This window comes from Botryllus schlosseri, chromosome 5, assembly GCF_051294905.1.
Source record: "Botryllus schlosseri isolate E-star chromosome 5, Bs_hap1, whole genome shotgun sequence".
Classification (NCBI taxonomy): domain Eukaryota; kingdom Metazoa; phylum Chordata; class Ascidiacea; order Stolidobranchia; family Styelidae; genus Botryllus; species Botryllus schlosseri.
The window spans coordinates 17,787,391-17,803,181 of NC_137240.1; the positions used below are offsets into that span (position 1 = coordinate 17,787,391).

General features: G+C 40.6%; 1 protein-coding gene across 1 annotated transcript; it reads left to right on the forward strand.

The window, feature by feature from the left end:
* Positions 1-15,751, forward strand: LOC145439808 (SPARC-like). The gene is made up of 9 exons (XM_080317450.1): positions 1-154; positions 230-295; positions 459-558; positions 4,260-4,374; positions 4,445-4,578; positions 8,872-9,005; positions 14,524-14,678; positions 14,852-15,000; positions 15,614-15,751. Exons 1-9 carry the CDS (start codon positions 101-103, stop codon positions 15,640-15,642), a joined length of 936 nt encoding a protein of 311 aa, XP_080173576.1. The 5' UTR covers positions 1-100; the 3' UTR covers positions 15,643-15,751.
* Positions 15,752-15,791: the final 40 nt, after the last annotated feature.

The window sequence follows — 15,791 nt, forward strand, 5'->3', positions numbered from 1 at the left end:
TGTATTTCAATAGCTGTGTTTAGAAGTTAACCAGTGAACTTTGTACGGACTTGGGTGCATACATGCACTTCTGACTGTCTGGATTGTCGGAGCAGACGCAATGAAATTGTGGATTGCTGTCATTCTGGTGATCATATTCGTACAAGCAGATGCTGTAAGTGTAGAACCGTACTTTACAGATGCGCTACGTGTCGCCGCAGCCTCCTTATTTTCATAATTTCCTTCCCAGAGAAAGCGTCAGCGAGCGGCACATGACGACGTGAGAGAACGACACGTCTCATCTCATCCTAATCAGGTATAGGCAGAGGCACGATTCGATTATCTTGAAAGAATATATTAAAGATAATGTTTGAAATGTGTAACGAATTTGTATTTCTGATCCCATTATCAATTCTCACAGTCGTATCCATCTGAAAATAGACGATGATTGCCACATATCTCATTTCAAAATCGTATAGGTCCGAGTCGGCGCTAATTTCGAAGAAACCATGGTCGCCGAAAGACCACGCGGCAGAAAAACTTCTCCCGCTCGTGACGGAGCAACACCTGTTCCCCGCAGTAAGTACACGCACTCATAGCTATAAAATTGACGCGATATTCCCCGTTTTTACTGTGTGTATACGCCTGTTGGATGTATCTCGTGATAGCGAGATATTTTTCAATCAGCAACATCAAGCCACCGACATGCGTTGTTTGCATTTCGGGCCGCGTCGTCTCGGGTCTATTGTATCGTGATGGATAAATATAGACATTAGACATAGACACATTACTTACGCTCGATGACCTCGGATTATTGCACGTGTGTCTGAAGTTCTGCCGCATAGATATCTTGATATCGGGATGAATATTTTTCGTGACAGTGAACGCCAACGTGCTATTTTTATTGTCGGACGTTGGGAAGGGATACGGTAATCCCTGCACGTGCCGCAACGACATTCTTGTCCCCCAGGAACTGTAATTCTGTCACTGGATCATCGTAAACCCTAAGGCACTGCAATAAAAATCGGCTTTTGTCGTATTCGTGAAATTTAATCACCGTTCTCCTGACTGAGATGTATCAGTAGAAACCAGAACAACTCCGGTATAAACAGATGCTAGGATAAACTACACAAACCACGTCTAATATGGATAAACGATCGATGCTGCCAGACTCTCAATCTTCAAAAGAGTCGATGTCGTCTACATAATCCATTGCCACATATCGTATGTATATCTACAAGGCGAACAGCTTCTATTGAAAAGATTACGATCATGGTGGTCTGAATCCAGACAGCCTTATCCGTTGCTGGATTGATGTAATATTACTCGGTGCAGTGTACTGTACATTTACATCATTTTGAAATAGTTGTGGAGGCGTATTTTAGTAGTTGGTTTTTCGGTTAATAAGATAGCGGCAAAATTGGGAAGTGAGGCTAAATGGGAATAGTGTGAACTTCCTCGGACCTTTTTGTACCGAAGTGCAAATTAAATAATTACAAAACATCACTAGGCTTTGATATACCGTTGTGGATTGAAAATGTCTAAAAAATAATCGTCCTCGAAGCAACAATTAACGGCGAGACACGATTCGATCATGTGCTTGATTACAATCCCTGTCCGATGTGAAGCATCATCATTAGTGGGTTAGTTCTCGATCGATGCGCAAGTGTCTAATTTTATCTATTGCGTTCGATTCAAGAATTCTCACCCGCTGTCATCGTGCGTATGGCGACACTACGGTATATGATATGTTGGTTATAAGGGTTGCCTTGATTGCATCACAGACATGTTTTCGCAGTATGAATGTTTTGCATATGGAGTTTACTGAAGCCCAGACGGTGTGTGATAAGCCGATTTAAGTGAAGTATAAATATAATTACATGCTCCACGTGGCTATAATCTGCTTGGCATACCGTCCCAATCAAACGTAATGCCAGAGGTCTCAAACACGTGGCCCGCGGGCCGCATGCGGCCCGCAAGAGTATTTTGTGCGGCCCGCGACGGCATTTTGGAATTTCAAGTATTCGACAATATATTCCAGTGCCACATATCTTTTTAGGTATAAGAACTTGAAGTTCACCCTAAAACTGCTTTGAAAACATTGAAATCTCAACAAACTACATTATCACATCACTTTTAAAAGCTACCATGCGGTAGAAGATCAGCTATTACATCATATTTCTAGTTTATGATGATAAAACATGATCCGTTTATGATTCGTGACTGGAAATTGTGAATTGATTTTGTGCGATCTTTCGTAAAATTACTCGATTTTGGATTGACTGGGTGAATAAATAAAAATTACTCGAGATGAGTCGAATCAAGCGTTAAAATCGAAGACGGACTTGCGACTTGGAACGGTGACTTGGCAATTCTACGGATGCAACAATCTATGAAACTGTCATGGGGAATAGTAATCTGTCAAAAGGTCGTAGATTGCGTTGCGTAGGGTGTATATAGCTATCTAATCAGGACAGTATGGCAACCATCGGCATTATGTTACCCCCGCGACGCATAGTTGGTTACATGCTGGGTGTTGTCCGATCTCTTTATCCTTGTTATTATTGGTGGCGAGTAAGGTAGTAGTACGCTCCACAGCTGTAACACCAATGAATTCATCGGCGATTGGACATTTCTATTCCATGAGTTCTTAACCAGGGTCCGCAGACCCCTTCGGGGTACGGAGCACCACGTCATGGGGTACGAGATGCATTGTGGAATTAGGCCTATATGCTGTGGAATATTTTCTTGACCAATTTATACAACTGGAAAATTGTCTTCGCGCTGGGCGCGACTTTACGTTTATGGGCTTTCTAATGAAATTGTCTTGAAAATGTCCAGGTGCTACGATAAATGATATTGGAAGCACGAGGGGTACGATCGCCAAGGTTAAGAAACATTGCTATTACTATGGCTCAATAATGATTATATTCAAGTTGTTATTGATATGTTCCAATAATAATCGAAGGCAAAATATGACGCTGATTTAATTTGACTTCGGCAAAGACAAAGTAACAATAGCCTACTTATCACGACTATATCATAACCCGGATTAGGCTACACCGCTCAAATGCTCTGCTATCAGATCAATCTTCATTATAGATTTTAGAATATTCTACATATAATTGTGGCACGTCAAAGGTCCACTAGCTGCAATATTATAACCCGACAGTTTGACGATGTCATGATCATGATTCGTCATCTCGCATGATGTCTATAACTCAATATTTGAACAAATAATGCCCGGCATAAAAACAATTTTATTCAAATATTTGAAAATATGATTTTTTCCGTGTCAAGGGTGAATAACACAACAGTAAATTAAATTTTCATGAAGTTTGTGGAATGCCTGTCTTCAAGCTCCCGTCAAACAAGGCATACTTGGAAATTCTGCGTTGAATATCCCTATTATTGGTGGTGCGGCCCGCGGCATCATCAAAACTAAGAAATTGGCCCGCGAGCACATTTGAGTTTGAGACCTCTGCGTAATGCGTTGGCCTCCCTTACTGCAGAACGGTGGATCTCAACCTTTTGCGCTTGCTGTCCTGTAAGGTTTAAAATAAATTTTGCGGACTGGAGAACTTTCAAAATCCACCCAAAATGTAATTAAGATTAAATTACACAACTTAAAACAAGGAATTAGAACTTTAATTTAATGATAAGTTTCCGGCTGTCCTTTTCTTGCTACACCTTTTATGCGTCACTCTATCGAAGTTTCTATAAAGTAAAGTTCTGCTCAAATCACCGACTCGATTTTGACTGGTGGATTCTCTTGAAGGAAACATGACTGATGCGCTGTTTACTAGATTCTATTTTTCTGGTGTCGCTATAAATTGTACTGTCGAAAGTTTTGTTGTTTAAAAGAGAAGTATTCTTTGTTTTAACTTGTTACTGGACTTGAACACTTTCGTAGAACACTGGCAGTTACAGTACTGTGTGCGTCGAAAGTACAACATGAACTCTACATCACTTCAGAAAGCGTTTAACATTAAATTTCAAATTTCTAAATCAGTCCCAAATTTGGAATTTTGTTTCCCTATAAACAACCTCTTGAACTTTTCAATTGAGACTAAAATTGAAATACATTTAGCAAACGGGCCAAAAGGTTGACTCTGACATTTGATTGATAAGCACGGGTGTATATGCTTCGGTGCTGTGTATGATTGTAGTTCATGGATACGTGAAATATAATGTCTTTCTTCACTCGTAGTGATCCCAATGACGGGCGCGTATTTTTCGTACATCTGTAGATAGCCTTGAAGCATGTTTTCGTTCCGTAGATCCGTGCGATAAAGTCCGCTGCAAAGCCGGGTCAGAATGTTCGCTGGACGCGAACAACTTGCCTAACTGCGTCTGCATCCGCGAATGTCCGGACGGATTGTCCGTTGATGACGCGTAAGTAACAAGCATGCACTGCAGGAGTGGGTAATATCATTATTTGTTACGCGGTGCCGTTCTTCCGTAGGGTTTGTGGCAGCGATAACCGCACGTACGCCAGCGAGTGCGATTTGAAAAGGACAAAGTGCTTGGGAAAGGCGAAGAAAAGCCAAAGGAGGAAAATGAAATCGCTCAAGATACGCTATCTCGGCCCGTGTAAAAGTGAGAGTGGGCAATTACAGCTGGAGTCGATTTTACGTTTTGAGAGGACTCGAGTAGGCTTTGCCTACTTTCACTACATAATTGTTTACGTTTTAGACTACTTCCACTTTTACTTGGACAATTTTTACGCAAAACCACTTAATTTTCACACTTTGGATTTTGAAAAGTAGAAAGTGGTTTGGAGACTGTGTCGCATCACGTTTACGAGTGAAATTGTGTACAAAACGCGTGAAATAATTTCTTTCATGTCAGTGACGTCATATTTAGTGATACGGTCTGTTGAGTGTTGATCTACTAAGTCATTTTGAAATCTCTACTAGTTGCTGACGATTCCCCCTGGCGAGTGTCAGTCCAGCATTTCTTTTTTCAATAAGCTCATGTGTCATGATAATTAAATATATATATATATATATTAGAAGATTGCAAGTATTTGTAGTGTCGTTCGACATTTCGTTTTAGTCGCACCTTCAGTTCGGAAGTAACCACCTGCGACTTACCCCTAAAAGTATGCGTCCCCTTGACAACTTCTTGCAACTACTTGCTTGGGTGCTTTTCGAACCTTTGAAATTTTACTTTCACTTGACCTTTGTACATGTCTTGGAATTCGCTATTTCTACTTGTAAGTGAGTGGAAGTTTTTTGGGCATCAATTCTACTTCTACTGGAGTAGCATCGTGGAATACTTTGACCACCTCTGGTTAATTTATCGATATCGTAGATAATTTCCCCTGATATCGAAATCTACCCGCTAATAAAGGTGGTCAAAGTAGTCAAGAAAGCTACTCAAGTAGAAGTAGAAGTAGCGACGAAAAAATCTACTCAAGTACGAGTAGAAGTACTTCTTCCATAAGCACCCTAAAACTACTTGAAGTAGAAGTAGAATTGACTGACTTTAAAAGTACTCAAGTAAGTAAGTAGTTGTGAAAACGATCCTAATTCGTTCACATGGATTGTAAAAAGGCGCAAATTGAGCTATGCGAAAGGTGACGAGCTTGATTCATATTGATGTATACCAGCAGGTATCCAATTTTCGATAGCATAAGCATTCGTCCACATCATGGGAAGAAAATGATAGGATTGATATGGAAATGCGATACTTATCCTCTGTTTTCTCGAACAGCACGATTTAGAAAATAACATGGTATGGCGCCATCCCCCATATTATAAGGTCCGTAGTTTAGTCGAAGAGCAATACGGAGAATTTGTATAGGATACGGTGTAAAAATTTGCACGATTAGTAAACGTTAATAAAAAATATGGTGTACCGTAAAAATGAGATATTGTGTAGCTTTATTTCCGGAAATTAAAGGCATCACTACACTTTCTTTTATACTTCCACGTGTATGTTATCCAGACAAAGGGACTGAAATTAATTAGAACTCAAAGTATATGGTACTGGGAATTGAAAATGAAAAATGAAACATAAATACTACTTCTAAAAGCGGAACACGTTTTTCTTGCCTTTAGTCCAGAAAGTGTCAAAGGTGGTGTGCTAAAACAGCTCTAAAATTAACAAATATGTCAGAGTCCACTTTGCCAGGTTAGGACGCGCCATGGACATGCTAGATTACGATATGACAAGTAAATGCTAGATTGCAAAACATCATTTTCAAACGTTTTGATGATCCATATATACTGTGATGAATTATTTCATATGGCGAAGGGGGACAATGTGGTGTGAACGCAGGGATATCTAGATATCTAGTTCTAGATATCCCTGTGGGAACGGAACCACGCCAACCCGCTACCTAAATTATATTCATCGATGCTTCCGTGAAATCATACTGGTAACTCCGTATCCACTGCGCGCGAAGCGCGACTAAAATTCTGGGCTTTTCTCAATTTTTATGAAAATTAAATGTTGATACTCCGCGAAAACAGCCCCAAAATTCCTCAGGCTATCTTCCTGATTGAAAGATTGAACTCCTTCTACTTGACAAACTGAAAATAGCGAAAATTAAGTAAGTAGATCACACAATATTACGAAGTAGAAGTAGAAGTATCGAAAATCAGATCTACTTGAGTAAGTACCAGAAGTAGAGGATAACTACTTGAGTACTTCGAAAAAGTAGAAGTACTTCGTTACTGACCACCTCTGAAGTGAATATAACCAGAGGTCGAATCGTGCAGTGATCCATTTGGCTCGGATTATACTGTTCGTTCCTTGAGGGGTCACGCGGCACGATTTAATCCCGGAATATTTATAAAAGTAGAGGCCGAACCCGGCCCGTACCCTGTAACGAGCCTATAACGTTCAGGTTCAAAGTAGGCCATGAACTGTATATTGCGATACCATGCAGAATATAGTAGGGGCCAAACTTCTTAATACATTTAAAATTTCATGTTTATTTTCTTCAAGTTATTAGGCATTGGAGATGGGCCCAGATTCTTGAATTGTGCAATTGAGATATAGAATTGTTATGAATTTGGCGAACCGGCCAGAAAGTTAATGGCACGGACCGGTGATTACTGCAGTATTCGCTTTCTACGATTGTAACGTCAAAAGTGTTCGTAAAGTGTCACCGCGTTCAAAATATATTTTGCTCGCCTCCGCCAGTTTTTGCGCCCGAAGGCTCCGAGAGATCTTATGCGACAACCAATAGCAAGCGGTTGGGATTATGACGTCACGTATTTCGCCCAATTCCACGGCGTTTGGCTATGGATAACTAACCTACGGAGGTTAGTTATCTTTAGTTTGACCGTTGTCCAGATGTCACCACGCCGCAATGCGTTCTCTCGTAATGTTTCACTCTCCGCACTATCGCGTTTACGTATGATTAGATAACCGTAGGTTCAAAGGCGTACAATTGACCGATGAGATCAACCGCCCCGCGTTGTCCTACGAGTTAACAGAAACTAAGCAAACAGAGATTTCACGATAACTCACTGACGCTGCGTACGCAAAGGCCACTTTCCAAGGCTGTCGCATATAAGGCTATCGCATTTAAGGCAAAGTTCAGCCGTCTAATCACTGGAATGCCATCCCGTGCGATGAGATTTTTACTAATATTGAAAACCGCTCATATAGCAGAACCACTGGAAGCATAGCGAATACCGAACGCTACATTCGCTTCAGCGATGCAACGAGTGTCGACTATACCGTTCGTTGATTTAGGATTATTTCACAATTCAAAACACAACAAGATTGCGGTAGAATGAAAAGATAGGAATGTATTTAAACGACTCAGAGTAGTCTTTTAAATCAGACACCTACCTTTCCGTGGATCGTGTAAATAAGAGGCATATGCACTGAATGCATGTAACAGAAGATGCAATTGCTCTTACGATGCATTTCCGGTATGTTTAACGGCGCGATAATACGATAATAATCGGCGTAAACTTTAACCCGTATGAACTCTTGTTTCGGTGTAACAGTAATTGGAAGCTTATTCTTCTCACGGTGGTTTTATTGCTCATTTTCTATAATTAGTGGGATCTGTTTGCTGTACTCTTATACTCAGTCACCTTATTTAACTTTATGCATTGTCTGGCCAAGTAAACAAGAATTGCCGTATAGGTGGAAACTAACATCGCAACAGCGATCTAAACATAGGCCTCCTAAATCGATGATATTGGTTATGACAGGCATGTAGTGTAATCAGAATATTGGCTGCCATTGGCGGGCGAACAATCCCACGGGTGTAACCCAAACAAATATATTTCACAATAACTTGGCGGCCCAAATATGTCAAGGATCATTCTCAACACGACAGCCTCATGACGACGTGATACATTTGAGTGAGGTGTTAGGTGGGGTACCTATATTATGGACAGTGGCGTATAGCCAGGAATCGAAATCCCCAAATGGCATCCAGATTTTCGACCTGAGCAGTATTTTGGAACTATTGCCAAGACGCCGAAATGACAAAACGTATTGGTGTATAATCGAGGGCATTTTCATCAATCGAGTGATGTGAGAGCGTCATTTATGGACAAAAGTCCCTCATACGATACATGTGAAACATTTTGGGCATCACGAACGCACAGCACAGCGCTGGGAACGTTTCGTTGTAATCCTATGTCTTTTGCTAATAAGAACTAACCAAAAACGAAGTCGTTCAGAGTGTTAGTTACATATAAATTCAGTTATATGCCAGCATGTCAATTGGTCGTGACTTCGCGATGCTGAATGTTATTAAAATCTCACACGCCAGCGTACGGATCACTTGACATACATGTGAGATGGTACTTGAGACTTAATTGACGACCGCGTGATATGACTAATTCTTAGCGACCTGAACATTTTTCAGCGTTTTACGGCGTCGCGATATGACCAATTTTAATGTTATTTCAGCGTTCACACCCTGTCGCAAGAAGGAGCTTCGGGAATATCCTAATCGTATGCGGGTCTGGTTGAAAAACATCTTTTTGCAAATGTACGACACGCCGCTGTCTGAAGGTGGTCTTACGGATAAGCAGCGGCATTACGTAAGTACACGCTCATGTGAAGCCGCAGGTATTCCGACATTGTACTGATCAGAGAAGCCATTGGCAATTAGACTATAATTTGGCGACGTGGCCTATCCATCATGCATTAGTCCTAATTTGCCGCTATCCTTGAAAGATGACGTAGAACCGTGGTTAACGTAATCAGTTCCGACGGCTCTTTCCGAGCAATGTTATCGACAAAAATGCGAGACAACAATATTATCTACTACTGATTGATACAAATTGAGAATACACCTGTTCCGGCTCGTTGGTATTTCATTTGAGATGCAATACAGGCATATCTTTAGCGCGTCGTATGCGTGAGCAACGAGCATAGTCGTACACCGTAAATTACATAAAAGTTTGTGTATTTACTAGATTCCAAACATATACCGGAGGGTGCGAATAAAGTGATCGACACTTTCTGGTACAAATTGTGCCTTCACACACATACCAACGGGTGAAAACGAATCAAATACACGATTTCATGTTGAAATATATCCCAGGGATGTATAGGGTTTGACCTGAAACTTCATTGCGTGGTACCATCCACACACTGATGCTAGATTTTGACTGATGTCGAACGTTGCAATAATCAGAAGCTGCATCTCGATGAACTGTGATTGGTGAATGCATGCAGCTCTGTGATAAATTTCTGACATAGCTTATGGTCAGGTACGTTTGAGCTAAGTTCAAATTGGGGTAATAAAAGGGATTAGACACCAAAATCGCTAAAATATCCATGTGCGACGTACTGCCACTACAAATGATAATGTTTACAAAATATTCAACTGGCAATTCTTTCGCGCTCGGAGCGATTTACCTCCAGCTCATAATTATTACTCTTTGTACAATATGCATAATCCGAGTTCCATATTTCAGAAGTGTCTCAACCGCCATAACATCTTTCATGCCACCAAACAATGCGTTGGGATTGCAAACATCCTGGTTGCTCGTTTAAAAAAATTGATATCACGATAACGGCGATGCGAAATGTTTCGCTATCATCAAGGGGGGCGTGTCGAAAATAGTTTAAGAACCACTGATATACGCGATCACTAGGCAGTTTGTGACGTCATAGATTGTCAAAACTTTTTATTATGAGCTTTGAATCTTTCGTTTCTTGCGGTTACTCTTAGGTTGATCATGTACCGTGTAAATGCCTAACTGGTAGCAATTTCCTAACCAACCCGTGACAAAAACGTGTTGACAGTTGATGTTGCATTGAATTGTTCTTGTCGCATTATAAGTCCCTGGATGATTACAGTTGTCATTCCATTATTAACATCATATATCATTGTACTTTGCACTACCATATAATAGAAAGGATTATTAGTAGAAACCTCTAATGCGCTTAATGTGTTGCGGAGAATGAGAGGTTATATGCGTGGGTCACTAAGTATTTCTGGTATTATATGAGATGATGCATACTTGAAATTGAGCAAAGTAAAGAAATTTATACTACGACCGGAGAATTTGAAGGTCTTCGATATGCCATTAAGACATTATTTACTTATATCCAATTTTTCGTCTACCCCGTGGTAAAATGTAGAAGAATCAACTGCAGTGTGCAACTGCTTGTTTCAAATCTCTCAACACTTACTAACGTTATTAATATCAAGATGAAACCACCGCCTATAGACCCCTAAAGTAACCAATGTCAGGTTGAATCGACAGACAAGTGTTTGCCTTCGTAATGGGGATGTATTTACGGCCTCGTCTAATCCGCAACTATGTCAATGTGGCGAAAGGGCGGATTGCTTTTAAACCACTTTTCCGATACAATAGTTTCGCGGTATGAATAGAATTCCCACTGCCACAAAGACTTTTAACGTTCCGAAATTGCTATCTCTTTCTATGTGAAAATACTCCCCCGAATTTTGCTACACGAATTGATTTACAGACCGCGATTGACGTTACACGACTGAATTGTATTGACTTGTATTTGAGGTATTCTTGTATGCCAACCATGGAAATCCATACCTTTGTATGTACTTGAATTCGGGCACGTAACCAGGAAGCCATAGAAAATATTGCAGCGGGGAAATAAAATTATTTATTGTATCATAGTATCGTCACTTCCATTGTATAATCGCATGTTTACTCGTATAGCTAGGGGCCTCTTGCCCCCTTTGATCTTGACTTTCATGCATTGTGACGTCATTTCATGGTTACGAACGCTAATAATTTTCACTCTGGATGAAGCTCTGTGTACTTTATTGCCACCCTGCTAATGGAGAAGTCTAGCTGTGTCTAGCCATTTAACTGTCAGTATGTGTTAGTTGCACGGTCTTATCTGTGCGAATTTGTTACATACCACAAAATACACTAAAATCATCCATGAGTGTGCGTTCTACGGTAATTTGCAGTAGTGGTTCTCAATTACCTTCCGTCAACTGTCTGGTCCGCCAGATATATTTGAATTTTACTCACAATTGTAAAAAGGCAAGGGATAGAAGGCTTTTACATTAATTAGAGAAGTAAAAGCACTAATTTTAAATTCATTTAGACATTGAAAAAGTACACTTCAGAACGAATACTGACGCGATAACAAGTTCATGTTCTATACTTTCAACTTATCGTGCGTCACAATACTTCAAGTACTGTACCAACATTTTCAAAATTTGCCTACAACTCGTTAAATACCGGTAGTATATGAAAACTTAGAAGACACTTTGAAATCAAATTTGACGAAATTCGACAGTACAATTTAGCGATATTTGACAGTATGATAGACTCTAGCAAATAGCCAAGCCGCATTTATTTCAAAAGTATCCCACCAGCCAAATGAGTTGGTGGTTTTCACAGCACATCGCCTGGCAGAGATTTAGATAGAAACAAGCATAACAAAGTGTAATATCCAAAAGAGAGCACCTCATTTTTCATTGCATCAAAGTTCCAATTCTTTGTTTTGGGTTGCGTACTATTGTCGTAATTTCCTTCTCAGTTGATTTTTGCAAGTTCACCGGCTCGCAAAATTTGTTTTGAAATTCTGCCGATGCGTAAGCGGAAAATGTTGAGAGCCACTGATTTTCGGACACTTTATTGTATTATGTTGTTAAATTGGATTCGGAATCTAGATTGAAGTTTTACTTTCAGCTATAGTCAACGTGAAATTGATATTGATCGCTCATTTCAACCTTTGTGTTGGCCGGCTGTTTTCCCGTTGCTCGATACCGCGCGCGCACCAGCCCCCATTCATCCTAATATGCTTGAATAGGCGACATCATCCCCGTCTATTGTGCGCAAAAGGTCTTCCTCGTCTGTACCTGTATACCGCAACACCAAAGATGGCGATGCGGTAATTGTCGTGGTGATCTTGAAGCGATGTACTGTTGACGGGGCGCGCGTTGGCGAATTAGTACAGCTTCTCTTCCTTGTCAAAGACGTCTGGCTTCGAGTGTTTCCAGACAAAACCGCACAGTAGTGCGTGCTATTTTACCGCGAGAGCTTATGGTCGCACATCGGTGATGATATTTTTGTGATTGGATGGGTTTTCTACGAATATATCATACGAACATCACTGATAATGTCATCTTTGTGATTCTGCTATCATAAACACGGAATAGTTGAGCGATATGTAACGTCATGTGCTGGAATTCTGTTCATCATTACCGCGAACACAAATGCAGGGAGGTATTTAGATGTCACCATACCACCGTACCTAAACTATTGTTGAAGAATAACCAATTCATATCGGCTATTCTCAGTGACTTTATAAATGTTTGAGTAATTGCGTCTATGGTGGTCAACCTTTTCGGCCAGAGGGCAACATGCGATATACGAACCATTGCGCGGGCCGCTTGAATGTTGGTGACCTTTTTAGTCGTCCGATGGGAGTGAACCGGATTAGGTAACGGTGAAAACAAGACTTCTCTTACTACGCATCAAAATCGATAACTATTATTTCATGAAAACTCCTAGCTGCGCGAAGGGGAAAAATTTTCAAAGTTAGTGAATAAATCCGGTCAACAATATTGTTACTTGCATATATTGCGGGTCGCGTCTGTTAACCGCTACAGGCTCATTTGGCAAGAACAGGATTATTCTGAGCTTGGACATATCAATATCGAAGGTTTCGGCGAACATACGTCTATCATTTTTGCCAAGGTTTTATCGCCGACGAACTTTTCTGCCAGTGCAAACGCGATGTCGCATGTTGGACGACAGGTTCTCTCTTAACAGCGAATATATTTAGGCCCGATTCTGTATTCTGGGCGTATTTGGGTTACCCATACGAAAAGCAAGAAATCGAGTGAAAATACATCGCGCGAAGTGCTGAGGAAAATTTCAAGCCAAATAGATCTGCCTCGATATATTCTACTTTATGCTCATGCTCATATACGAAGATCTACGAAAATTGTGGCGTATGCGTCGTAACTGATATCTCAGTCATCAACATCCTAAATTTCACGATCAGGCTAATCATAGTTTTGGTTTGTCTTTGAAAGTTCATAATAAATTACTTGTGGATTTATTTTTTATAATATCACTAATTTCGTGAATTACCTCACGGACCACTCAAAACCTTCTCGCGGGCCACGGGTTGGCCACCCTAGTCTACCCCCTCCAAGTTTTCATCTTGTACACCGCGACGTCATATCTCCACACCACTAGGGATATGCACAATGATTCGACTATACTCGAATCCGAATCGAGTATTTACTGTAATGACTCAAGTCGAGTAGAGAGATACGATTTGGAATTCCGAGTACTGATATTAAACGCCCCCTTTCCACAATAGTTCTTACCAACGAGAATCCTAGTTTCGATAGATTTTTCCCAACGTGATCCTTTGAAACCGTGATTGGTCGCATCAAAGCGTCCAGAACACGTTGCAAAGCTACGCTCGTTCGTCAAAATATCAGACAGAGCATTGATGTATACCGCACTCAAAGCATTGTGCGAAAAATACCATGGAATTGAGTCGAAAAAGTCGAAAACATACAAAATTTTCTTCATGATCTGTAGAACTCACAGTATTTTTTTAGTGGTCGCATAAAGGTAGATATTTTAACTTTCCACGTGCCCATACTGGTATTATGTCATACTGAGTGATATTAGGATATTCAACTTGATGCCGAATCGAAATATTCGACCACTCCATTTTGCCCAGCTCTAATTACTACGTCATTCCATGAAATGTTGATAACATTCCATGCCTCATTTTCATCCTGGCTACATCTATGAGCAATGAGCATATATCGTGAATTTTTATGTATACCTTGCTCTGCTTCTATCAGACACAATTCGTGTCCGTTAGCAAACAATTTGTTTTACCGTGATCAATTACTAACACCGGTACTAACGTTTCCCATGTGTATTATGCATATATGCGCACTTGTGCATCTGTTAATCAAAGATTGAATACACGAATCTCCGCTTAAGTACACAATGTACTCTCTACGTGGTGCAAACACATAACGTCATTTGGTGATCACTGATCATCAATATTTTTCGCAAGTCTGTCATTCCAAAGTGTGCGAATCACCGAATAACGCGCGCGCCTTTCTCGCAGGGCCGGAAAGTGTACAGCGAACGCGAACGCCTTCAAGAGTTCGAACAGGGCGCCGACCATGAGCTGATGGAAAAAGAGTTTCGGAAGTTCTATCACATTTATAAATACCCTGTCCACTGGAAATTTGCTGATCTTGACAGAAGACCGAAAGACAAGTAAGTCGTGATGAGACTAACCTGCTCCATCAACTCTTGGTTTGACTGGCTGCGGCGTTGCCAGCTTAGCTTGCCAGTAGTCAGACGCTCCGACCGTGCCGGCGTATAATTATACACGGCGAAGGCGGCATCCATCATGCTTAACGGAGTTCGCTTACATTGTCTTTTTCAAGGAAATTGAGTAAGAAAGAGCTGGGACCTTTGCGAGCGCCGTTGATACCAATGGAGCATTGCACTAAGGTCTTTTTCAAGAGAGCGGACAAGAATAGGGACGGGAAGATATCTTTGGAAGAATGGGGAACTGCGCTAGGATTAGAAGCAGGTATGTAAGCCTACTTGCTGATAAATCGCACACCCTATAACTAATATTTCACATTGATACAAACGAAAAATACTACATGTATAATGGATGCCAAAACATGTCCATATGAAATAGGCTGAAGGTTTGCGAGTGGCACAAAATCTGAAAGACTTCTAACTTTAATCGCCTCCCTGGCAACCAGTCATTTCTAAAAGCATGCGCAGTTGCACACTATTAAATAACGAATTGATGAGATATAAATTTCTGCGCAACGCGCGTACATACCCAGAAGATAGCTGTCGGAACGATGGCATGTTCGTTCAAGGTTTATGGCCTAATAATGTAAAATATTTGCAAACATGCATATAAAAAGATACTGCTTAGAATTTGGAGACACGTTGTATAGCGTAAATCATATAAACGAGTATACATGAACTGCATTATGTGGACGTAGATTCACTAGAATCGAATGCGCTTTGGCCATGGTTGTAAATTCGCCTTCCTTCAGAGTACAGCAGTATCTATATTTAAATGGCACTTGATCTATTCCAGCTTACAGTCTGATAACAATCTGTGATAGCGGTTGCTTCGTCAAATTTCAGCCTCGTTATATCCTTTCTTTTTTCACTCCCAGGTGACATCGATGCGAGCCTGTTGGTGTAACTTCAGGTGCTGAAGCACTTTTCACTCAGCATACTTACTTATATATTTCCGAATGTGATGAACTGTACAAATGTATTACCTTTGCAAAATATACGAATTTTACATACAACTGATGGCAAACTTGTCTTAATTTATTCGGTGGGCGTGAC

Coding starts and splice junctions, on each gene's coding strand:
- LOC145439808 (XM_080317450.1), top strand. CDS start 101: ATGAAATTGTGGATTGCTGTCATTCTGGTGATCATATTCGTACAAGCA. Junction 296..458: donor TCTCATCTCATCCTAATCAG/GTATAGGCAGAG, acceptor AAAATCGTATAG/GTCCGAGTCGGCGCTAATTT. Junction 559..4,259: donor AGCAACACCTGTTCCCCGCA/GTAAGTACACGC, acceptor TTCGTTCCGTAG/ATCCGTGCGATAAAGTCCGC.